The sequence below is a fragment of the Mobula birostris genome, chromosome 24 (assembly GCF_030028105.1).
Source record: "Mobula birostris isolate sMobBir1 chromosome 24, sMobBir1.hap1, whole genome shotgun sequence".
Taxonomy (NCBI): Eukaryota; Metazoa; Chordata; class Chondrichthyes; order Myliobatiformes; family Myliobatidae; genus Mobula; species Mobula birostris.
Window position 1 is genome coordinate 37,355,770 of NC_092393.1, and position 27,215 is coordinate 37,382,984.

At 38.1% G+C, this 27,215-nt stretch overlaps 1 protein-coding gene across 3 annotated transcripts in view; it reads left to right on the top strand.

Moving 5' to 3' along the window:
* Positions 1–1,536: 1,536 nt before the first annotated feature.
* The window catches only part of dus1l (dihydrouridine synthase 1-like (S. cerevisiae)), a 56,732-nt gene continuing 31,053 nt past the window's right edge, over positions 1,537–27,215 (top strand). Inside the window, exons 1-9 of one of the 3 annotated variants that reach the window (XM_072242728.1) lie at positions 1,537–1,638; positions 4,323–4,411; positions 12,706–12,952; positions 13,400–13,508; positions 16,257–16,307; positions 17,312–17,424; positions 18,573–18,655; positions 20,815–20,918; positions 25,537–25,681. In XM_072242728.1, the coding sequence (XP_072098829.1) occupies positions 12,716–12,952; positions 13,400–13,508; positions 16,257–16,307; positions 17,312–17,424; positions 18,573–18,655; positions 20,815–20,918; positions 25,537–25,681 (842 nt within the window). In that variant the 5' untranslated portion in view covers positions 1,537–1,638; positions 4,323–4,411; positions 12,706–12,715. Of the gene's footprint in view, positions 1,639–2,386; positions 2,435–4,322; positions 4,412–12,705; positions 12,953–13,399; positions 13,509–16,256; positions 16,308–17,311; positions 17,425–18,572; positions 18,656–20,814; positions 20,919–25,536; positions 25,682–27,215 lie in introns of those variants that run through there. The other 2 variants (XM_072242729.1, XM_072242730.1) reach the window with 2 other exon arrangements.

Sequence of the window (27,215 nt, forward strand, 5' to 3'; positions counted from 1 at the left end):
CAGTTTCACATTCCTGATCAAAATACTTCTCGCAATAAATTTAATCTGTACATAGTTACAATACTGACTGAGTATTAGGAATTGGATTTTGTATTTGTGTTATATGTTGAAACATTCATGTACTTTATTACATGAATCAACTTGATGATAGTTACCATGAAGCTTCCTATTTGCAATGTGGATTTTGCTTCATTTGTTTTCTGCTAAGCATTCTTTTCCAACCTTATTTATAATAAATTTCACTCTATGTTTAACATGCCATTAATTTATTGGATGACCGGTATGCTATTTTTTCTATAACAATTTTCTTGGCAAATTTTTCTACATAAGTAGTTTATCATTGCCTTCATCTGGGCAGTGTCTTTGCATGATGGGTGACTCCAGCCATTATCACTACTCTTCAGAGATTGTCTGCCCGGTGTCAGTGTTTGCATAAGCAGGACTTGTGACAAGCCAATTTATTTTAAGTGTTTGTTTTGTGGAAGACATCGGATGTGTTGGACTTTACCAAAATTTCCTTCTTCCAAGATATAATTTAATCTAACTCAAGACACTTGTAACAAACCATTTACAGATTGGTTTTATGCATAGTAAATCTATGAAGTATTGTAACTCCATGACAAAGAGGATCTTCATCATAGGCAATCTCTTATATTGATGGTGATTTGCGTCTACTCCAGTTTAGTGGGTTCTGAGATGACTGATGTGGCAAAGGTGAGAACCATAGACTCCACAGATGGGCAAGTGATGGTGGGGGTGGGATTAGATGTGTGGGTAGTTTATGAGGAGGTCCTTGTCTGTTTATACAGAGTGTCTGTATGCTTCTGGTGCATGGCCTTGAAATTCCCAATATTACTTAAATTGTTCTTTCTGCACTTTGAGTAATCATTGGCCAGGAAATCCGAGGAGTCAAGGGAGATTTAAGGAGGTTTTGAGGACATCCTTGAATCTTCATCCACCAGGAAATGCATACTTATGATAGAACATGAGATTGATTTTTTGGTTCTTGAAGCACCTTCAATTACTCCAAAAGACTGAGGTTTGGTAAAATACTGAAAGGCTTTTATTCGCTGTACAATACAACCTCCACAGTGAGTGTCTGCCCCCGGGACTGAGGGGGAGGGGCAAGGCGAACACCTTTATACAGGACTCTGTGGGAGGAGCCACAGGGGCAGTCAGCAGAGGGGTGTGTCCAGAGAGGCAACCGAGTTACAACATATATACATGGTTTACCGCAGTTCTGGAGATAGGTGTTAGGCGTATGAGATAAGTAGCTTGCTCAAGGTTACCCAGTGACTTGACTAGGGCCTCAATGCTGTGGATATTGGTTTGCAAGTGAAACATCATTTGAGGAGAACAGTAATCATCAGCACATAATTGAATGCTGCAATACATCAGTAGAAAAAATAGCATTTCGATTTTTAGAATGTGCTTTTTAATCACACCGATGGACCTAATGCAGATTAGAGGACATCACAGTTCCTCCCTCATCAGTCAGCGCAATCCCCAGCGCGGCCAAAGGCGGTGCTGCAGCCGTCGGACCGAACGCGATGGAGGGACTCGGTTTCCATTCGGAGCAGAGTAAAGACGGACCGCTCGGCGGTCAGATTTAAGGAGCGGACTCGGAGGCAGCAGTGGGTGAGTGGCGAGAAGGAACACATGGAAAGAAAGGGCAGGGAGGAGAGAGGAGAGGCAGGGAATACGGCAGCGAGCTGGAGAAAGGGGGCAGAGGGAAAAGCCGTCACGTCAAAAAGGGGAAGCGAAGGAACGGCTGGGACATTGAGAGAGAAAGAGTGTTGGGTCACGTTTAGGAGGAAGAAATTAACGCTTGCATTTAAATTACACTTTTCACTGGTATCTTTCGAAGCAATATGCGACCACTTAAATACTTTCCAGTCTAAAACAGCGCGATAAAGCAGGAAACGCCGCAAGCTCTCGCAAACAATTCCTTCTTCATGAGTAAATGTTTTCTCTTTGTGATGTGGGTTAAAGGGTAAATTTTGTCAAGGAATTCAGATTTAGGATTTTTTTTCATGAGGATTGTTGTTTGGGTGTAACTCCTTATCAAGCTTATAAATGACATGTGATAGATGGAACACAGTTCTAAGTTCGCCAAAGACAGGTGAGCAGCCCAGGTGGAAGCATTGCACTCATACTTGTGTAAGTGTAAGCTTATACTTGTATGAATTAAATTTCATTGTAAGCAAATAGCAGATGGGATCTAAAATGGATAGAATAGAAATTATAAAAATAAATAGCAGTACAGGCCCAAAGGTACTTTGCTCAAATTCTTAATTATTAAAAAGTTATAGATGCAGAGGAAAATCAGGAAGGCTAATGGAACTCTGGCTTTTTATCAAAGGACTGGAAAACAAGTGGAAAATATTTACTGCTTTTCAACAAAAACATTGATTGGAACCGTGAGCTATTTTAGGTAATGCATTTGATTGTTTTTGGAAGAAAGACTGCAGAGATTTTTCTGGCATACCACCTGGATTCCAAGAATTAAACTGAGGAATGATAACAGCAGCTAGTGGTGTATTATGTGGAAGTTTAGTAAAGGAGTGATTTGATTGAGGTTTACAAGAGAATTACTTTTGATTGGGGCATCAATCCAGAGACAAGGGGATTATTCTGTCAAGAAAGGATAACCTGTTTGGGTTTGTATTCCTTGGAGTTTAAATGAGGATGATCTTTCTGAAGCACATTAGATCTGAAGGCGGCATTACAGGATGCATGTTGAAAAGATACAACAGGAAAAGGCAAAAAACACACCTACAAAATATGGGGCTGGTCATTTGAAACTGAGGGGCACAGAAATTTCTTCTCTCAGAGGGTAGTGAATTTCTAGAAAATTCCCACCATTAGACAGGCAAGCAGTGGTCACTTTATCAGGTACATCCTGTACCGAGTAAAATGGCCACCAAGTGTGTGTATGTGGACTTCTGCTTCTGTAGCCCATCCACTTCACAGTGTGATGTGTTGTGCATTCAGAGGTGCTCTTCTGCAACCACTGTTATAGCACGTGGTTATTTTATTTACTGTCGCCTTCCTGTCAACTTGAACCAGTCTGGTCATTCTTCCCTGGCCTCTCTCACTGACAAGGCATTTTCACTTCTGCTCACTGGATTTTTTTTTTGATTTTTGCACCATTCTTTGTAAACTAGAGACTTGTGCATGAAAATCCCAGGAGATCAACGGTTTCTGAGATGTTCTGGCACCAACAATCATTCCACAGTAAAAAAAAACTTCTTCCCTCCTTTTATACCCACCTAAACTTGTCTCCACCATCCTCTTAATTTTACATCTATGCTGTCCTTTCTTTTCCTTATCCCAGCTTTGTTGCTAGAGTGATCAAATAGAGTTTTTAAATTATGGCTTCCATCTCCTTTATGCAAAGGCAACACTACTTCTATATGCAACACATATCCTCAATTTTAAGTGATTGCTTGGTTGGAATGTCTGCCACCTTATTTCCTTCAACCCCAACAGGAGCAGGGAACTATAAGAAATGTATACACAAGCCTAGCCTCTGCAGCCTCAACAGATGTTCAATCTCAAGAAGAATGTCTGGCCTATATTTTGAAATACTTGTTTTAATAAATCCCAACACCGATAACAAGCTGAGCACAGAAGTACATAATCATTTCAGTCATGTATACTGATACTTTGTCTGATAATCTTTTCTTAATTGTCACATGAAACTTTGGAACATAAATAGAAACACCTGAATGACCTGCCCCTGGATCTTTTGAATCATTCGTGTAGATATGTAAGAAGCCATAATGTCGGCCTTGTATATATTGCTGAACTTCCTCTGCCACTGATATACATCATTCCTGATCTTGATCTTTTCCTGAAGACCCAAATCAACCTCAGGTAAAGGGAAAAACCTTGGAGGAGTGACAGAAAAGGGTACAAAGAGACCATATTCCACATTAAGTAATTCAATGTTGTGCCCATTCATTTCCCATCCAGCCAAATCTGATGACCTTAGGAATGTAGTTCTCCCAATGCTCTACTAATGTTGCCAATCTTGGATGTCCAGCTTTGAAGTCTTACTAACCCAATAAATCATTGCTAACCGTAATATGTGTAGATGCAAAGGTACTTCACCTACTTCTACCAGTAATGCAGAAATTAGGGATGATTTAATAGCACACAACATAATTTTAGTGCTTGAGCTTGAACTCTATCTAATTTTCCACTACTTTCCACAAAACAAGAAAGCATTGCTCTAACCATTTGTTCCATTGTCTTACATACATGTGAAGTTAGCAAAATAGGTCTATAACTGGGAGAATCTGATTAATCCTTACCAGGTTTCAGTATATGGATAACAACTGCTCATTGCCAGGAAAGAGGACGTCGCTCTTCAACCCATATTGTAATAAAGAACTTCAAAACCAACGTAAGTTTCAAATCCAATAATTGTGTAAACATATTATAACAAACAACACACACAAAATGCTGGAGGAACTCAGCAGGCCAGGCAGCATCAATGGAAAAAAATATAGCCAATGTTTCGGGCCAAGACCCTTTCAGTTGGCCCTTCTTTGGTACTGGGACCACAGTGAGGACCCTTTCCAGGCTGAGACTCAGACTGAAAATGCGCTGGAGATCTCTACACAACTTCTCAACTTGTGATACGAGAACCTTTCCTCTGATGCACATCTATTCCCATTGTGCAGATATTGGGAAATGATCACTCCCCACTACTGTATCACTATAGACTTCCCAGTTAAACACACTTGCTATATCCTCAGATACCAGTGTAAGGTCTATAGCAGAAACAATGTTGTTTAATAGATTTATCCTTATACTCCTACCATCGTTCAAGCACTCCAAACACTTTTTTCCAGAAAGTCTTCCACCACTGTCCCATTCACATTTGTGACACCACAACTCCACGTAGCACTAAGCATTAAAATCCCCACAATGTATGAGCTTATTTCTCCCATTTCCATCAACACTTTCCAATATATATCAGGTGTTAACCTTTTACAAGGGTTATAAAAATGTATTATCTGTACTTTACTATTCTTTCCCCCAAATTTCAACCACAATTGACTCATAAGCAACCCCAATTTCCATAACTATGTGCTATCCCATTTTTGACAAAGGTAGCCACTCCTCCTCCATTATAAACACATAGTCATAGTCATACTTTATTGATCCCAGGGGGAAATTGGTTTTTGTTACAGTTGCAACATAAAAAATAAATAGTTAAATAGTAATATGTAAATTATGCCAGTAAAATATGAAATAAGTCCAGGACCAGCCTATCGGCACAGGGTGTCTGACCCTCCAAGGGAGGAGTTGTAAAGTTTGATGGCCACAGGCAGGAATGACTTCCTATGACGCTCTGTGCTGCATCTTGGAGGAATGAGTCTCTGGCTGAATGTACTCCTGTGCCCAACCAGTACATTATGTAGTGGATAGGAGACATTGACCAAGATGGCATGCAACTTATACAGCATCCTCTTTTCAGACACCACCGTCAGAGAGTCCAGTTCCATCCCCACAACATCACTGGCCTTACGAATAAGTTTGTTGATTCTGTTGGTGTCTGCTACCGTCAGCCTGCTGCCCCAGCACACAACAGCAAACATGATAGCACTGGCCACCACAGACTCGTAGAACATCCTCAGCATCATCCGGCAGATGTTAAAGGACCTCAATCTCTTCAGGAAATAGAGACGACTCTGACCCTTCTTGTAGACAGCCTCAGTGTTCTTTGACCAGTCCAGTTTATTGTCAACTCGTATCCCCAGGGATTTGTAATCATCCACCATGTCTACACTGACCCCCTGGATGGAAACAGGGGTCACCGGTGACTTAGCCCTCCTCAGGTCTACCACCAGCTCCTTAGTCTTTTTCACATTAAGCTGCAGATAATTCTGCTCACACCATGTGACAAAGTTTCCTACACAAGAGATTCTGCAGATGCTGGAAATCCAAAGCAGCACACACAAAATTCTAGAGGACTCATCGGGTCAGGCAGCATCTATAGAAATGAATAAACAGTTGGCGTTTCAGGTCAAGAGGCTTCTTCAGGACACCTCCTCCATTACCCATTTTCCAATTGCATCTTATATCAACATAACCTGGTATCTTAAAACTTAAACAAGATTTCAATCATGTTTATTGTACAGATATAATATCAGGTTTATTTGTAGGTCTTCAGTAAATTTCTTAAATTCTTGACCATTAGCTAGTTGGCTTCTTGCATTCCATTGTAAGATCAGGAAAAAAAACATTAACAATCCTCCTTTGAACCTTGAACATTATTTATTCTGTGAAGGGCATCATTAGTGACTTCTAGAGTCAAGTCTTTTATCTCTAGATTTATTTTGCTGCTTTTTATATAATTGAAGGATCTTGGCTTGAAACATCAACTGTATTCTTCCTGATACTGCCTGGCCAGCTGAGTTCCTCCAGCGTTTTGTGTGTGGCTTTAATTTTTTCTATCCTACTTTTAGTTTGTGCTGTACAATTTACCATTTTTGCCATGAAAGTGACAAACTTCAGTTTATCAACAGTCAAATCCTTTATTATACAATCATGCCCTTTATACACTGTCTTTAATTTATCTGATTTCTGGATATTAATAGGTCCCCCGACACTGTCATCTGTACTTTCTACAGAGCCTCTGCATATGATATGATCATTTCCTGACCTGATCATGCTGGACTTCCAGTTTTCTTAAATACAGGACACTGGGCATAAGCAGAGCTATGTTCTCCTCTACAGTTGTTATGTATTTTAGCTGAATGCCTTCTCCGCAATTGCCATAATCATGCTCTGCTGTGCATCTACCACATTGCTTTTTATGATTCCATGCAGCTACTACATGGCTAAACTTCTGGCATTGAAAACATTTCAGAAAGGGTGATGCATAGACTCAAACTATATAACTCATATACTCTAACCAGTAACTTCAATCTGTCAAATTTAATTAACACCAATAGGCTATTTGTTCTTACTCCACTACAAATTTACTCCCTTTTTAAACATTTAGCGCCCACATGTTTTCTCCCAACTAAATTATTTGTAACTTGGTCAATTGATGCATCTAGAGGCACTCCAGCGATTACTCCCCAAAACCACTATCATTCAATATAATTCCTTCCTTCCACAGCTTTTAACCCCAAAGTTTTTTCACATTGCTTACTATCTTTATAAAATACTGAGAGTGATCCATCTCTTGAAGGTTTTGCAGCCACATATCTCCCACTGGTTTATTTTAAATCCTTAGTTGGTCTAATTAGATTGATATCAGAAACAGCTTCACATTCAAAAACTGATGAAGACCTTAAACTCTTCCTTCCTTCTTTTATTTAAATCCTGTCTGCTGCTTTCATCACTGCAATCCTCAATCAGCCATTTATTTTTCCGTTTCTCAGAAACCTGCCACTTGCTTTCCTCCATACAACTCCTAACACCCAATACCACCTCCCATTCGCTTCCTCTGTCAGTTCCTGCCATCTCTACTCTCTCCCACCCCCCCCCCCTCCCCCCCCCCCCTATTTCCTGCCTGAGATCAACTTCCAACAACAGGCTCAGTCCTTTGCTCCAACCTCAATCCTCACTCCCAACTGAGCCTCTTGACCATGTCTGCATGCTTTTATGCATTGAGTTGCTGTCACATGATTGGCTGATTAGATACTTGTATAATAAGCAGGTGTATAGATGTATCTAATAAAGTGGCCACTAAGTGTATTTAATGTGCAGATTGATCAGTATTTGAAAGATCAAGCAATTAAGGTGTGACAGAGAGCTCTCGATAAATGCACTCCATACACACACACACACACACACACAAACATTTCCTTGTCATTCTGCTGATGTTGCACTGAGTGTGCGCACTTGGATGTCTTACCCGGTATATTCTTATAATGGCGTTGGTTTAATGGTGCCTTTCTCACCAAACAGAGTAGAATATTCCACTTCTTTAGTAATAGGGATGTGTAAATGTGTATATATTGTTTATATTCTGTATTTAAGGTGGATTCTTCTGTTTATTTTGTAGTATGACTGTAACTGTATTGTGGGGTACATCATATTCTAATTCATTTGTAGTCTTAATTTAACTTTGTGGGTAATTAAAGATGGTACGTCCCCATGCTTAAAAAATGGGGTGGATCGCTCTTGGGGTTGGGGAGAGAAAGATTGAGTTGCCAGCAGGTCACATCGGCCAAGTATAAGTACTTAACTATAATTGTGTTTTTTTTGGTAGATATCTTTTTGTGAATATTTGCAGTTTCCTTTTCACTATTTTTGTAAGTTTGATTTCTGACGCACTGAATAAATACCCTTGCATGAAAGTGCTGAGCAACTCTAGCCATTTCTGTTTTGGGGTTGAAACCGATGTTGTAACATAGGTTTTAATGAGAGCTGGCATAGAAGAGGAGCTGAGCCCATTGTAGTAAAGGTCATATTAAAATATAGGTCTGGCCTTGTGGGCCTACTCCTGCTCCTATTTTCTATTGTCAGATTTGGATGCCTGTTCTAAAATTTAATAAAATAGCTTTTAGGAATAATATTAGGAAACTGCTCTGTGCAGGGTGCAGTAGGAATTTAATTCTACTTCTGAAAAATATGGATAATAAACACCAGAAAGTCTGCAGATGCTGGAAATCCAAATACAAGATGCTGGAGGAACTCAGCAGGATCTATGGAAATGAATAAGCAGTTGATGTTTCAGGCTGAGACCCCTCTGCAGAACTGGAAAAGAAGGGAGAAGACAGCAGAATAATGGATAATGTTAGGTTGCAATAATTTAAGTAGTTTTTAATAACCAAAGTTATTAGAAGATGTCAGGAACAGTTAGGGAGTTTGGTTGCAGATTAACCACAATCACATTGAATGGTGGATTGGGTTTTGAAAGCTGAAAAGTCCTAGACTAGCTCCTGTCTTCTTGATGTCATGCAACCTTTTAAATTCTGAAAGAGAAGACCAAAGTTTAATTTGTAATGTCTCATCCATGAAGCAGCCCAGATCTTCTAACATTGGAACAGTTTCTCAGCACAATACTGAATTGCTGAATTACGTATTTCTCCCACAATGAACTGACAAACATTAGCATCATGAGTGGGAATACAACCTACTGGTAGATAATAAGATGAAAGAGGGAAAGCAGGCCAGGAGCAAGTGAAATAAAATTGAGAAAGATTTAAGAATAAGGGAGGCAAAATAGGAAATTTGCTGACGAAATGTTTCAAAACTAACACATTCTTCCACCATCTTGATTGATATATTGCAGGTACTTTTAATAGTTCTATGTCCAGACTGCCATGCACTGGCTGTCTGGTTATACACCATCAATTATTTTCAATAAGTGTATGACATTATATATACACATCAAATATATGACACTGAACTTTTTAACATTCTTAGAGGGGAAACAATTATTTTTAAATGTGGAAAACTTAGGCAAACGAATGGCTATCATCAGGTGATGGATAATTAAAAGGATAAAGATATAGGATTATCATTACATGAACTTATATAGAATGTGTTCAGCCACTTGGCTCAGTAAATTACAGATGCCCCTGAGCTCAGTGGTACTGTAACTGTGCAGAAGTCTAAGGCACATGTAAAAAAATTCTGTAAACCAAAGATGCTTTCAAAAATGTTCCTAAATAACAAAAATTATTACTACAAAGAGCAGTAAACAGTAAAAGCCTAAATCAAATTAATATTTAGTGTGACCACCCTTCGCCTTTAAAGATGTATCAATTCTTTTCTCAATTCTCTTAGACACATGGTGGGAGGAAATATTATCAAGGTAGCCGTGATACTGTTTGGGCTTTTAATGGATGTCTGTGGTTAATCTATTCCCAAAGATATTGATCTGAAAAGGAAAGAGAAGCTTCAGAAATAGGGCAAGTGAAAATGAGATCAGATGTTCAAATGGTTCAATTTAATATCAGAGAATGTATACAGTATACAATCTAAAATTCTTACTCTTCACAGAGAGAGGGTGAAAATTGGAATAAAAACTGATAAAATTTCTGATTTCTGTATGTACGGAGGAAGCAGCCGCAATGTAGTCATCACTGTACCAGAAAAGGGAGTTGAGGGAGGCTCAGAGTTTGTTCTACGTATCCCACCAAAGACAGACACAGCTTGAGGCCCATACAAGTTCCCCTAACTACAAGTGAGTGGACTTGAAGGGGAAGTTCCTCGTTGTGAAAACAAGTTCTGCCAGGCAAATAAGTATGCTGATGGAGAGGAATTGGTTAGTTGAGTCTCTGTTGAGGGAAGAAGCAGAAAGCTCTCAGACCCTCCATATACAGGACGGTGGTCAAATGGGATTGTACATCCATGGTGAGGATGCATCAGTTTAGGGCCAGGAAAATGGAACTGTCAATGTCTGCGGGCATCCAAGGTATCATGGATGTAAGGGACTGGACAAGGGATAAAGAGTAGAGTTAAAATAGGAAGAATTAATGGGGTAAGAGCAGACTGAAACAATGGGTTCATTAAGCCAGTCCTACTCGTAGAACTGGGCTGGGGCACTGCAAAGTTGGGAAATATAGGGGTTGGGTGAAAAGGGGTAAGATCTTCCAAGGAAGTGAAAAATACGACTGTGCAGGAGACAATAGCCTGTGGTTCAATAATAGGGCCCTAGTCGAGAGGGAGGTACGATGATTGTTTTGAGATATGACATTTGCATCTGGAATTTAGAGGTCAAAACTGTGCCTCCCTGATTGGAACATTTGATAACAACTTCAGGAAGGAACATCCATTGTTCCACCTAGTCTTCCACAAAAAAGGCATCCGTTAGTCTTGCGAGACCATGATCTCCAGGGCGCAGGCCTGGGCAAGGTTGTATGGAAGACTGGCAGTTGCCCATGCTGCAAGTCTCCCCTTTCCATGACACCGATGTTGTCCAAGGGAAGGGCATTAGGACCCATACATCTTGGCACCAGTGTCGTCGCAAAGCATTGTGTGATTAAGTGCCTTGCTCAAGGACACAACACGCTGCCTCAGCTGGGGCTCGAACTCAGAACGCCTTAACCACTTGGCCACGTGCCCCACATTCTTCCACAAAACCTCCTTTTTGCAGTATTTTTCTTTCAAGTATCTAGCATCTGCAATTTTTATTAATTTTCATCTGGTTAATTAGTTTGAACAATTGCAAAGAAAAATGACAAGCTGCTTTTAGGCATAAAGAAACGAGAAATTGAACCTTTCAAAGGCAATTTTGGGCTATTCCTGTGTGCTTTCCAAATGTGGAGCTGAGGTCACAATATATAACTGATTTATTTAGGAACAGTGTAAGACTACAGTTAAATAAATCGATGGGTTCCAGCTGCACCCAAGGACTTCAACATGCATCCAGACATGCAGCTCAGTACAAATCCATAGAGTTTCTCAGAGGTTTCTCTTTTCATCTGTAGCCACAAAGATAGTTTCAACATTTGCCCTTTTTAAAGTTAAGAAATACAGATTGGAAATGCCTTTTTGATTACTGTAGTTAATGTTCTATGAGAGAACATAATTTGCTGATTGGTTGGAAATTTAAAGAACTTTCCTTAAAGGGTTTTTTTGTCAAAGTAATGAAAAAAGGGTAAAGAAAAGGAGGGGAAGATAGGAAAGAAAGGCAGGTAGTTTATATTTTGTGCATCTCATGTAAGGGTGGATTTTATTTTTGGAGGAGCAATTTGTTGTTACGAAAGGATTATTAGATTTTCTGGTTTTTCAAGAGAGCTGTTTTTAAGACATGGATCCACCCTACTGATTCAAACACTGTTTCTTGGTGCTCGAGGCTGATGTGCACAAGCAGTATTGAGCAATTCCTGCATTGCTCCTTGACCAAGAGCCTTCAACCAGAAATGTTAACACTTTTTTTCTTTATTCACAGCTGTTGCCTGACCTGCTTAGGGGTTTCAGCACTTGTTGTTTCTGCTTGAGTTTTTTAGCATTTGTAGTACTTTTCGTAAGTTGTGGCCAAAAAAGATCCCCTGCTATTTCAGTTTTGAAGAGGAGTTGGAGTTTTACCCGGTATCCTGACTTCTAGAAAGATCACAGGTCATATCTAATTTGAAATCTTTCATTTGGCACTCACATGCCCATATGATAGTGATTTAATACAACACATGTTTATTATAAACAAGGAAGTCTGTAGATGCTGGAAATCCTAAGCAACGCACACATTTGGGATCGATGGGCACTGATTCAAAAAGTGGTGATTCTTGATAACCCAAAATCCTGAAGAAGAGTCTAAACATCAACTATCTATTCATTATCATATATACTGCCTGACCTGCTGAGTTCTTCCAGCATTTTGTGTGTGTTACTTTTTTACTGACCACTGTTTCTCATACTGACCTGCTAACTTCTGCTGTTACAGTCTATCATCTGAGATTGTAAAAATTTCCATTGTGCTTTCCATAAGACCATAAGATATAGGAGCAGAAGTCAGCCATCCGGCCCATCGAGTCTGCTCTGCCATTCAATCATGGGCTGATCCGATTCTTCCGGTCATCCCCACTCCCCTGCCTTCTCCCCATACCCTTTGATGCCCTGGCTAATCAAGAACCTATCTATCTCTGCCTTAAATACGCCCAGTGATTTGGCCTCCACAGCCACTCGTGGCAACAAATTCCACAGACTTACCACCCTCTGATTAAAGAAATTTCTCTGCATCTCAGTTCTAAAAAGAAGTTCGATGCTGAAGTCGTGCTTTCTTTGCAGATCAGTCGGGATGCCCAAACTGGAGGGGTTTGATTTCTGGAGGACAACGCTAAATGGTGCACGATACGTGGTTGCTCCAATGGTGGATCAGAGTGAGCTTGCATGGAGGTTGCTTAGTCGTCGCCATGGTGCCCATCTCTGTTACACACCCATGCTTCATGCTCAGGTGTTCGTGCGGGATGCAAATTACAGAAAGGAGAACCTGTACAATGAGACAAACGCAGAAGATCGACCACTCGTCGTTCAGGTATTGGGCTTAGAGCAATTATAACAGGAATAAAGCAAAACTATACCTCACTGACATTTGAACTTGACCTCTTCACACTCCTTCTATCGCTGAATTGTAACATCATTCTGTCTATTGATTTAATTTAAATACATTGAGCATATTAACAGAAAAATATGAACTAAAATGTTTATAATTTATTTAGCTTCAATAACCCAGTAACTATTTCCATTTAGTGTCCCATTTACAATAACAAGAAGACTTCCCTGTGTTTCAGATGGATCACCCGAGTGTAGGTGAAATTGGGCAGATGGATTGCACATCTGTAATTGAACCTGTCTCAATGTAATCCTTTGTCCACTGCAGCTAGATCATCCAATATTCCTGGTTACTAAAAAACCTAGTGAAATATCAGTCTGATTGCATTACCTATTTTTAATATGTCTTATTGTCTTTTTTTGTTTTAAGTTCTGTGCAAATGACCCAGAAGTGTTTGTCCAAGCCTGTTTGCTCGCTCAGGATTACTGCAATGCCATTGATCTCAACCTGGGTTGTCCACAGATGATTGCAAAACGAGGTAGCTGAGGATTTTTTCTGTTTATCTGATGTACTAAACTGCACTAATGCTGACATGAAATTTAAAAAAAACACCATTTTTTCAGCCAATTACATCATGGCATTTTGGTCATTAGAGTGGTGCAATGTATAAGAAATTTTTGGTTGAACTGTTAGCACTCTAGTGTGTAAAAATGGTCGGAATGTTACCAATGAGTCATTGACTATGTTTATATATTGTAAAATTTGTTTGAGGATCTGAAACAACACAAACTATAAATGTGAAAGAGTTAAATCCTAAAGGCCAAAAGCTTTGATAAGCATAAAATATGTTGAAGTACTAGCAATGCAGGAAGTAGTTTAGTCTTAATTTGCATTTCTGGTCAAGATGGCACCAGTGAACAACGATTCCAAGGGGAACATCTTCCAGATAGTAAAACATTCCAATTATTTCACTCTTTCTACACCTTCTGCTTGTTCTTTTTGTCTTGCCTGTGTTATGGAAACTGTTGGAGCCTGTGATGTATAATTTGGAACTTGATCTCCTATGTCTGGAGAGTTGTCTTGTGGAGCTCAGAGACAGGGGGCCGAAAAGTTCCAAGACCACAAGCCGACTCGTGGAAAAGACTAGAGATGAGTTGCGGGGTCATGAATGACTCCATCCCAAAGCAGCGAGGAAGATTGAAGCATTGGGGTGAATGCGGAGGGGATCAGCAATGGCTTGGCTCAAGACAGTCGGCAGCCAGGTCAGCACGTTTGGACCCAGTTCGGCGTGTTTGGGCCTAGTTGGGCGCCGTTCAGCCCTGGATTGGCGGTGTTAGGACCCAGATCAGCAGTTACTCTTTAAGGATGGACTGCGTTTGTGTGGCTGCTCTCCTTGTATGCAACGAGAAAACGTTTCCCACATTCTGAGTTTTATGTAATTATTGGACTGTACTTTATGTTAGTTTCTTTCAGTTTTTCAGTGTTTTCTTTCGTGTGGCAGGTGGATGATCTGTTAATTTTTTTGTGTGTTGGGGGGTTGAGGATTTGGTGCTACTGTCACTGTTCTTTACTGCAAGTGAGGTGGTCGGGAATTATTATGTGTTGAGGATCATTGATTTTGTGGGGTTTTTTTGTTGCGGACAAGGGGGGTATTTTGGGGTCTGCAAATTTTGTTTCTTTTTCATGCCAGTTGAGGGGGGTGGAGTTGATGTCTTTTCTTTCATCAACCCTCATGGTCTTTCTTTATTTAATGGCTATCTGGAGTAGACAAATATTGGAGTTGTATTATAAATGCATACTTTGAGAATAAAATGAAACTTTGAACCTTTTAATATTTTTATTTAAATATTGCATCTATGTTAATATCAGAACAACAGTTTTGGAAGTTTTTTTGTGCTTTTATAGACCGGGCAAGCAAACGTTAAATTGTTTATGAACATTGCCTGATTCTTCCTACTTCAGTCTTGAAACACTGTATTTATGCATGCATAGAACTAAAGATCTAATAGTATGGTGAGAGTGTAAATCAGCAAAAAGTCTGAATGTGAGCATGCTACATAGGGTTGGAGAATGGACACAAAGTTGATGAATGTTGTGATTATGATCTGATTGGAATATGTGGTTTATTTTTACTAAGGTTTTTGGAACACTTGCCAATTGTCAAGTGAAAGCCTTTCATGCATTATATTCATTTAGTAACATCCATTTCTTGTTTTTGCTTCACTTAAAAAAATAGCAATTACAGAGTATGGAATACTTAGATTAAAATGGATTGTGATTATTTGTCTATCCCCTGGGATTGAGGTCCATCTAATGAATGTTGTTGGGAATGCAGATAGTGGTGTACATACTGCATACCAAATAACATATATAATCAGAAGTGATCTAAATTCACATCTAAAAATAATATTGCACACAAAGTGCATGTTTTAATAGAAAAAAAGTCAGTCACTTCTGTAAATGAAGCTATATCTGAACTACAGTTTTGCACAACCAGTTGAATAGATCAACTGCAATTTAGTTCAAGTTTGAATAGCTAAGTCTTTCCTTGGAGTGCTAATCCTTTAGGAGAATGTAACTATTAGAAAATTAGTGCATGTTGGTGGGATGTAAGTAGCATTTAATAAAATTGGGGAAATGTCATTGACTTACTGTAGTATTTATTGACGTTAAAACTGCCTTAAAATATCAAAAAAGAGAACTGACCTGTCTTGATTTTTTGCTTATGATCATTTATCTACTTCAATACATTTGGTATATGTTAGAGTGCAAAAAGAAAATAATTGAATTCAAGAAACTCTATGGTAACACGAAGTTCATTTCCTCGGCATTAATCTCTCAAATATTTGGCAGTCTTCATATGAGCTTCCGTTTCTTTTCTTGATATATTTTCATAAAGCCAAAATCTACAAAAGGATTAAAAGGATGTATTTTATATTTTTTGATCAGCAGCTAAGGTCTTTTCTACTGCGCTAAATCAAATGTGATCTTACTCAACTTAAAATATACCATTAACTAATTGCTGTATAATTAGTGGAAATAATTAAAAGCCTGAACATAAATGAGATAATGAAGAGAATTTGCAGGTGACACATTTTATAAATTTATATTAATGTGTGGCGAATCCTCTAACATTCCACTTGGCTCTCAGCTGCTGCTGAGAACCACGCTCTTTAACAGAGACTGCAGAAACACTCATCCTTTTGAAATAATACCTCTCTTTTAATCAGCAAGGTATTTTGCGGGGTATATGACAATAAATGTATGTGTTTGCTCTTGTTTATAGGGCATTATGGAGCATTTCTACAAGAAGAATGGGACTTGCTACACAAAATGCGTGAGTAGTTAGTTTAAAAATTAAAAATTTATTTGCAGGCCCTCTTCAGTTTCTTTAGGTAATTTGTGATCTATCTGTTAGCGTTTTTCATTATTTCCTTGAAATTACTGAAACCCTTTCCAAGATGTACACAATTTGAGTGGAACTACACAATGAACAATTTTTCTTGCTTTAGCATTTGCCCCCAAGTATAGTGTTACAAATGCACTCAAACTAAACCAATCAAATGAAGAATTTTATGAAGGAGGACGTGCTAAAGTTATGCCATCCTCAGATAGTCTGTACAGCATGTATTCTGCAGTTTAAATCTGCTTAATAAAATCAGGCTGTTTCTGAAAATTCAGAAGCATAAATAGATCGCTTAATTCACAAGAGGCATTCGTCTAGTGATTCAAAGGTCGCTAGTTCGAGCCTTGGCTGAGGCAGCGTGTGTGTCCTTGAGCAAGGCATTTTACCACACATTGCTCTGCGACGACACCGGTGCCAAGCTGTATGAGTCCTAATGCCCTTCCCTTGGACAACATTGGTGGCATGGAGAGGGGAGACTTGCAGCATGGACAACTGCTGGTCTTCTATACAACCTTGCCCAGGCCTGCGCCCTGGAAACCTTCCAAGGCGCAAATTCATGGTCTCCTGAGACTAACGGATGCCTATAACATGCCAGCTCAGAAGGTATTTCAGTGGAAGGGGAAGTGAAGAGAGGAAAGGAGAAACAACTAGTCTCTAATTTTATAAACAAGAAGGTGGAATTTTAACTGTCTTTTAAAAATAACACATTGATGTACAGATGTTTGTCGGAGGTGGTAGAGCAATTTTAAAACTACAGCCTCTGACTTTAGAAGAGAATTTGGAAAACACATTTAATAAAAACAGCTGGGTGACATCCTGATGTATTTAACTGTAGAGGCTTAAGAGTAAATACTTGCTTATGTCATGGAATGAGATTAAACGGAGGACGACTTAAGAAAAATAAATAATGCATTCAATTTGTTCTGTTTTCTTAGTTTCTGAGGCACATAAGAGAATCTCTGTTCCTATCACCTGCAAAATTCGTGTCTTCCCAGAAGTCAGTAAAACTGTGCAATATGCAAAAATGCTGGAGAAGGCAGGTTGTCAGGTAATTAAAATACTTATTTTACTTTCTAATAATCTTGATTGTTGAACTTTGGAAAATATGTGGCGTATGTTTAGCACATATTTGGATGTGATTGTAACTTGTAAATTGGCAGTTTGGCTCAGCCTATAGTTTCCCACCCGAGTGAGAAAATTGGTTTCAAATGCATTATGTGGTCAGGGTTCTGAATTTTTGGAATACTTTAAGAAATATTTGACAATACATAGGGTTTATTCCTGTACTGTGTCATGTTTGGAGCCATATTTTACTCAGCAATGCAAAGTGGAAGTCCATAAGTAATTATAGGTAACTATATAATATAGTTTACACACAGTTAGCAAAGTCAAAATCTGAGCATTTGGACAATTGGAATGTTCCCTTGCACAATTAGTGACTTATCCTAACCAAGTATTGTTGTTAACTGCTATTGAATATTTCAGATATGTACAATTACTTACTTCAGCTGAAGCTTGAGATGGTTCATGTAAGCAATGGATGATTTTTTAAATGACCTAACCATGCACACTATGGAACTAATATGTCTGGAATTTTGATGTTGTGAATTTTAAATCATGAAAAATTAACTGAAAGTCTTGTGTTGTAATTGATTTCAAATATTTTCCTCCACAATAAAAGCTGTAACATAGTAATGGTGTATTATATTAATTGTTTAAGGAAAAGATTGACATGTTGCTCAGAGACTGGATCAAAAATCGAGGTCAAACCAATGTGATTAAATACAAGTTTCTTATTGCAGTATGCACCTACATTGATAAACCTGCATTCACTCTGTTTACTTTGCATGGGTATGGATTTTAAACACAGACCTACCTTAATCCTAAATGTATTAAAACTTGGTGGACTTTATGAATTTGTTTAACCTCACTTTGGGAATCTAGTTCCATTTGAAAATATGGAAGGTGAGATGCATTCACTTTTCAATGATTAGCCCTAATAATCAGATGTGTTAAATCACAGTCAACAGAAATTCAAAGCCTTTAATGGGGCAAAGATAATGGCTTTCTCTACATTTCAACCAAACTTACTATATTTTGTAGCTAAACAAAAGAAGTATGTTGCTTGTCATGCTCCTTCCAAATGTTCTGATTTTATAATGCATATGTAATGAAAAAAATTCCAATCCTTTTCAGCTGCTAACTGTTCATGGTCGTACAAAGGAACAAAAGGGGCCCCTGACTGGAGTGGCTGATTGGGAACACATAAAAGCTGTGAGGTAAGTAGCCAATAATGTTGTGCATGATAATAGGTAACAAGTATATTCATTCTTATCCTCTTCCTCATCTGCATAGTGGGTGGAGCCTAGTTACAAATGAAATCTTGGCTCATTTTTGGTCATGTTGTCATAGTTGTTCAATTAAAATTTATAGCTTGTTCAGTTTTCACTTGATCTGACTATGAATAAATTATTTTAATCTTGTGAAAGTTATAAAATTTGGATTTCAGAACTACCAATGCTATGCTCTCACCTTGAATATCATATAAAAGTCTCAAGGTCAAGTTCAGTTAGTTGTCATTTGACCGTATACATGTATAGCATGACACGAAATAACGTTCCTCTGGACCAAGGTGCTCAGCACAGTACATATAACTCACACACAACACATAAAGAAATATTACCACAAATAAATTAACAAATAATAAGATGCATTTACGACACGAGTTACAAAGTAAACAGTATAATACCACAGGTGCTTCATAGGTTATGAGACCTGGATGATGGCAGGAAGGTTAGTAATTTTATTGCCTGGGGAAAAAAGCTGTTTGCCATCCTAATAGTTCTTGTCCTAATACTGTGGTACCTCCTGCCTGATAGTAGGGGGGGTCAAAGAAATTGTTGGATGGATGTAAGAGATCACTGACAATGTTAAGGGCCCTACGCATGCAGCAGGAGAGACCTCATTAATCCTCTCAGCTGTCCTTGCAATCCTTTGTTAGAACTTGCAGTCATATTCCTTGCAATTCCTTTACCAGGCAGTGATACAGCTAGTCATGTCACTCTCAGTGGTGCTCTTCTAAAAATAGATTAGAATGGGGGTAGGGGGAGTCTTACTTTCTTCAGTCTCCTCAGTAAGTGGAGACAGTGCTCTGCCTTCTTGACCAAAGAGACATTAAGTATGAGTGTTTCTTTATTTTAATGTTAATTTTAACCTTCCGCTGTGCAAATCTCCATACATTAAAGATAGTGCTGACTCTTTCGCATTCATGCATTATTTTTCAGATTTCTTCCCATCTCCTCATAAAGAATTATGGGTTGCTCTTTCACGTGATTTGTTCCTAGTAGACCCATAATACATAGTGGAAAACAATTTTCCTACTTCATCATTTGCCTACAAGTTCACTACATTACATATGGAAAATATATGTTAAGAAAACTATTGTAAAGAACTTTAATAATGGGAGACTTTAGTTGGTCTTTCTGTGTCAGTATGTGCAGCATAAACTGTACAGATTAAAGCTGTTTAATAAAAGCAGGCTGTTTATGGTCATTCAAAGCACAAAGTTCAATTCACAAACCACACACTGTTCAGCTCAGCAAACACCTTCAGTAAGTGCAGTATAAAGAAGTGAAGTAAAGGAGAGGAGCAATTGTTTGTCCCTGACTAGAAAGTATTCATATTAGCTATCTCTCAATAATTGCTTTTTTTTTCTACAATTCCTTAAATTTCATGTCACTAAATCCCTGTGTATCTGTTAGTGCATATTATTTAACATGGGGAGCTAATGTTCATCACTTTTGCTGGTCTCTCCTTTGCTCATTTAAAACTATTCTCTCATGAAGGCATGCAGTAGCTCTGCAGTTTTACTCTTTCCCCCTTTTATCATTGCCTCTCCTTTCCAGTATTATGTTCAGATAAAAATTGGGGGGAAAAAATTGAAGTCAAAGTTCTAGGACTGTGAGTTCTAAAAGAAGTTTGCTCACCTAAAATTTCAGTGGCATGAAGGATTACTAGGTAGTGAAGGAGCATCATATACATTATTTTTTTCCCTACGGGATTAAAGGTTGTAGGCAAAATGTGTAAGCAGCCTATTTGATTTGGACTAGGGAATACAGTATACTGGATTAATAATACTCAAATGAAAATGGAAATTTGACAATTTTCTTCTAGAACAAAATATTTGTAAAATAGCTTCCTGGTAAAGCTTGATTCTGTCAGTTTATTCATTCATTGGGCTATTTCCATATTGTAATACTTGGTTATCTTTTAACAAAGTGTTCTGACAAATTACAGTTAACAGCTTCCACTTAAATTTAAAACTTAATATACGCAAGTAAAGACACATTTGATATCATTCTGCTACACTGATAATCAAACATTAATGTGATACCTAAATATTTTCATAAAATAAGTGGAATAATTCTGTTCAACGCAGGAAAGAAGTGAACATTCCAGTTTTTGCAAATGGCAATATCCAGTACTTAAGTGATGTGGAGCGATGCTTCCGGGAAACTGATGTACAAGGTGTAATGAGTGCAGGTATGTGCTCAAAGGAGAACTACTTCACCTTATTCCTAATTAGCCTGATTTATTTCTGCACTTAAGTATCCATTCTTTGCTGCAATATATCTCTGTGTGAACCCTGTTTCTACATGTAGTTCCCTTTGACAAAAGCTTAATACTATATAAAGATATACCATCATAAATTGCTATAATCCATGTATATCATTGAAGCAAACTTGTCACGTTTCAGTTGCATCCTCTTGTCAATGATTGAACTGTAATACCTCAAGTTTAGTATTTCCAAAAGTGGCTGCTGCTACATGGAATCATCTTTATCCCAGTCAGCTTGCTGTAATAGCAAAATCTATCAGTTATTCCATTTAACTAAAAATCATTTAAAAAATGGAATGAATGTGTGATTGTAAGATTGGGATTAAGGTCCCCTTCTACAGTCTGGTCTATTAATGTGTTACATTCACCAGTGGATTAGTCTTGACCCTGACCTCCCATGGGTAATATCATGTAACGAACAGATCGAATGACTTGCAGAATTGACTGTATTTTAAAAAAACATAGAACATACAACACTGCAGCACAGGAACAGATTATGCTGATCTAATTAGTAATCAACTGAACTAATCTTTTCAACTACACAATCTCCGTATCTTTCCATTCTCTGCACACTTATGTGCCTATCTAAGAGCTTTTTATACACCCCCATCATATTTGCCTCCCCTACCAAATCTGTCCATGCATTCTAGGCGCCTACCATTCTATTTTTTAAAAAAACGCCCTGCACCTCTCCTTTAAACTCACCCCTCTCACCTTAAGTGCATAGCCTCTAGTACAGACAAAGATACCAGCTGTCTTTTCTGTGCCTTTCATGATCTTATAAATTTCTGTCAGTCTACCCTCAGGCTCTGCCACTCCAAAGAAAGAAGTTCGTCTATTCACACTTTATAGCACATGCCCCTAATCCAGGAAACAACATGTTAAACCTCTTCTGCACCTTCTCCAAAGCCTCCACATCCTTCCTATAAGGTGGTGACGAGAAATGAATGCAGATGTGGACTAACTAGAGTTTTATAAAGCTGCACCATAACTTCCTGACCCTATCAATCTGTGCATCCACTTTCAGAGAGCTGTGAACTTGGATCCCAGGATCATTCTGTACATCAGTACTGCTAAAGATCTTGCCATTAGCATTAACATTTGATCTCCCAAAGAATATCTCACATTTGACTAGATTAAATGCCAAATGCCATTTCTGCAACTGATATATATACTGAATGTCTCCATACTATGACACAGATTTACCTTCAAGTCCTTGTTTTCAATTTGTTTATATTCAGCACTATAAAATGTATTCCAGTTTAAAGTTTTCTGTCCTTTTTCATAAGTCTGCCAAATATAACTATTGCAGTTGTTGCATCAAATATTTTCCTCTGCCAGTGTTTCTACTTGCTTAGGTTTATATCCTAAGACTAATTCCAGTATTGCCGCTTTGGGGTTGGACTTGGCAAAAGCATTTCAAGAACACTCTATGTATTATTAGATTAGATTAGATTATGAGGACACTCAGTCCTCGTTTATTGTCATTTAGAAATGCATACATGCATTGAGAAATGATACAATGTTCCTCCAGAGTGATATCACAAAAAAAACAGAACAAACCAAAGACTAACACTGACAAGACCACATAATTGTAACATATAGATACAGCAGTGCAAAGCAATACCATAATTTGATAAAGAACAGACCACGGGAACGGTTAAAAAAAAGTCTCAAAGTTCCGATCGATTCCCGATAGTCCCCAATAGCAGGCGGCAGAAGGGAGAAACTCTCTCTGCCATAAACCTCCAGGCGCCGACAACTGTCGATGTGTTGGAAGCACCCGACTCTGAGTCCAGCCGAAAACTTTTGAGCCTCCAGCCAGCCCTTCGACACCGAGCACCGAGCACCATCTCTGCCGAGCGCTTCGACCCCGTCCCAGCCGCCAATCAACAAGCAAAGCCGAGGATTCGGGGCCTTCGTCTCTAGAGATTCTGGATCACACAGTAACAGCGGCAGCGGAAAAGGCATCTCAGAAGTTTCTCCAGGTGTTCCTCCGTTCTCTCACGTCTGTCTCCATCAAATCAGAATTGTGCACGGCACCCTACTTGACAGATTACAGATATCATTCACTGGAGTGGCCGCGCAATCTTTTCCTCTTCCTCCCTCAAACAACCAGCACAGTTTAGAGACCAGGCTTGGGTGGGGGGTGGGTGGGTGGAGGCTAATCCTGATTGAGGCATCTTCCATAGACTCTAATAATAATCATGTTCAAAAGTTAAAGAAATTTATTTGATCCTTCGTTAAGAAACTAGCAAAACAAACAATCTTGAAGCGATATAATTAATGAAACTAAAACTAACGCTATTTAGAGTACTTAAATAGAATGAAATGAAGTTAAGCGAAATTAAATGCAAATGGTTAAACGAAATTAAACACAGTTAAACAAAATAAGCGGAATTAAACTGTCAACAAAATGATATCACCCCAACCTACTCCCTAGTTCTAAACTAATCAAAATGAGTAAAAAACACGAATACATAATTAAAACTCTTTACCCATGCGCCCCCACCCACATGACTAACAGACATAATAAACATGCAACACAGCATACAATGCAGATAGGACACAGATACATAGCTCCTACAATACTAATGCTATCCCAGTTAATGTTGACAATTAGTACTATTAACTTTGTACTTTTCAGAAACTTGACTACAAATTAAGGATAGAATGTGCAGAATTATATGGTAGAATTTAAATTATTTTTATACAGTTTGGTCTAATAATCTGCTATTTCCTGATCGCTTTTCATTAGAGGACTAGATTTGATCTTGACTTCTCATGTGCAATGTCATGGTGCCATGAAGTACTTATTTTTCTAAGGGGATACATTTCAGTTCAATGGAGATATTATGAAGGCAAACAAATATATTTTATCTTCTGCTCGGCTTGTCAAAGGTACTAAGAATCCCTGTGATTCATTGCAGTATTGTTACGTCAATGTAATGTGCAATGAAGTAATAGTATATATGTTTATACTTGGCACCTACAGGGCAAATAACCAGTTGGAAATTATATATATTTTTTTAAAAACAGTGCTGTTAGGCCATAGTCCTGTCAGAGATGTATAGCTACATTTCTTTCTGCAATAAAAGATAGAATAAATAATAATTCATACTTATTTTTGAAGAAATTATGATGAAATAGAAGCAGATAATGCTGTAAATGCTCAGCAAGTTAATTTAGCAGAATGAGAAGGAGAAAACATTTCTGATTGGATCTTTCATCAAAACCAGAAATGGTTAGAGAAATAAGTTTAATGAGAAAGGAAGAATTCAAGTAGAGAGAAGGTAATAAATCTTATTTGTTATGATTGTAACACCAGGCATTTCAGTGAGATAACTTGTATACGTTATGCTTTAAAATATGTTCCTATAAAAATCACAATTGTTCTAAGCCATCAGACTATGACTGACTTGTAGTTTTGATCATCTGGAGCCAGGTTATTTTCCCAGCATGTACCATTTACAGAATATATCATGAGAATCAGAAAAAGAATTACTAAAGTGTTTTTACATACCAGTTAAAATGCAGTAGCAGTCAATGCTCTCCCACACAGGTTCCTCTGTGCAGTTGATGAGTTATCATCGAATACAACAGTCAATCAATTAATCAGAATGCAATATATCAGTTCAAGCTAAGGTTCAAGTAGGAAAAGAACATGTTAAGAAAGAGACCGCAGTATTAATGGACTTAATATAGCTATGGTATCTTCAGCCTATCTATAAGTTTGATCTTAGATTTGCAGTGTGCCCATATGAAATGCTCTTCATTTCAACCACTGTGACCTATCCTGTAGTAGGCAAGAGAAACTCCAGATCCTGGAACTATTTCTGCATAAATATCTTTCAGATTATATGACTTTTGATTTTGCAAATTTATTGCTGCTGTGGGGAGACATCAGTGATGATGAGCCATCAACTTAAAATTGTCTCTGAGCCTGAGAGATGAGGCATTCTAACATGGTGTTGTTGGACCCCATTGTGTTTTGTCTGAGTGAACATCAGATGATAAATTGAAGCCATACTATAAATGCTTCCTTATGTTCATAATCTTGTATTTGAATGATGCCCATTCCATTTTTTTTCATTTTGAGATTTTGCCATATTTTTCTGTTGAAAATAAATCTTAGAAGAGTTGTTATCAGCATTTTTAATTTTTTGCTGTTAAATGGCAGTTATTACAGCATCTTATGTTAAGCACAATGCTTTTTACTTGATGTATTCTGTGTTCAATACTCATAATCCCTAAGATTTATAGTACCTAAGGATGCAACACATTTTTTTTCACATGATTCTAAGTAGGGTAAAGTCAACACTAAAGGTGCTCATTTCTGATGTTGTCACTTGAAATTAGGATAAAGAATTGAGATAGAGGAAGTATGATTCTCTCTTACAATGGTCTAGTACTTTGATATGTCCCATGTGCAAATAACAATTAGAGTTAAGGTCTAGATGTAGCTTCTGTGTAGCTTTAGGGTATAGAAGATATTTGGAACTGTAACTTTAGAGTCTACAATTTCTGTACCTTTCTCTGACAGAGGGAAATCTGCACAACCCAGCTCTGTTTGAAGGCCGAAAGCCACCTGTGTGGGAGATGGCAGAAGAGTATTTAGAGATTGTCAGCCAGTACCCTTGTCCACTTTCATTTGTCAGAGCCCATCTCTTCAAACTCTGGCATCACACGTGAGTTAATGAGCAAACTTTCTTCATTATTGCCTTCAATACGGTCTGCCTGATCATCTTGTTTTGAGCAATGTGGACAGGATCCTCTGCTTTTTTGCACGAACTGCTCCAGATCAACATTAATCGCAGAAATACATTCACCATTTACTAATGAAACTGTAGGATAAGTTATATATGTATGATGTTCCATGATCGCACAGGTGGTAAACTTTACAGACTATAGAAAACAATGTTCCTGCTGATTCCCAGGAATAAGCCAGTGTTTATAAAGCTGAAGGTTATGGGCACCTTTTGCCGGAGAGCAACATGAATATAGCTGAAGAATAACACACGATAGACAAAGCACCATTCTCTTTTTGACAAGGTACACAATTATAGCTATTTCCTGGGATTTTCTTAAATGTATGCTGTGTAAGTATTCTTAAATGTGATGATCAGAACATTAAGTGATGTGTTTACTTTGATGCAGTCTGAGTCTCTCTTTTAATTTGTACTATGCCTTCATGACAATGGAATAGGCAGATCGTCATCCGAGAAGCCCCTGCAATGGGTCTGAAGATCTGTCATTGGCCTAACACTATCAGAAGCAATGATAAGTGAGACCCATTTCCTACTGACAGATTTGGGGTTGGTGCCATGAGCTGGGGGATTGAATGGGTTTGAGGTTGGGGGGAGGAGGCTGCAGGAATTGAAACAAATGTTCCCTGAAGCCACCCAGAATCATCTCAAAAAGCTGTTCACTTTATTCTAATGCAGTTGATTCTGACAACTGTGCATCTTTTAAACCCAGTCTAGTTATCTGAATTGTATAAAAGCAAGAGCTGCAATACCACTGTCCTTCATTGTAAAACATATTATTCAGGAAAGTTGACAGATAGATTGTATTGGGATCAAAGAATAAAGGAATAAATTTAAATGACAGGAATCAGAAGAAGATGCTTTGTCTCTAGTTTTCTTACCCCAAATTATTGCAGTTTATACAGAGATAACAGGCAAATAGTAAGGACTACTATCTGTGTGTGCCTTTTGTATTGGAGAGTCTATTTAAAAAAAAACTTCGTTATTGGAAATATGAAACAAGAACTTCTGTTTTACACTACTCTGGTACAGTATACAGCATCACATCTAATATTTTTAATATACTTTGTTATACACATTTCTCCTGCTAGATTGAAGTGGCCTATTCTATAAAATTAACTCCATTGTTAGAAGACTTGAAATTGCTATAAATTGTGGATTGATTCTGATCTTTGTATTTATTTAGTGTCCTCTGTGTTGGAAGGTGGAGAGGCATCTTTGTGTGTTAAAGGGCAGAAAGATAGTAAAAGATCAAGAAAAGAGAGATTATTTGGGGAAAAATAAAAAAAAGAATTAAAAATATTATTTTTCAATTTCACCACTTCATCAAGAGGCTGTTTCTTACAAAGCTTTCAGGGGCAGAGAGGGAAACTCATGTTAGTTTTTAGTCTTTCCGTTCTTGGCTCAATGCCACACTTTATCTGATATCATTTAAGTGACTCTCCTTAGCCTGTTT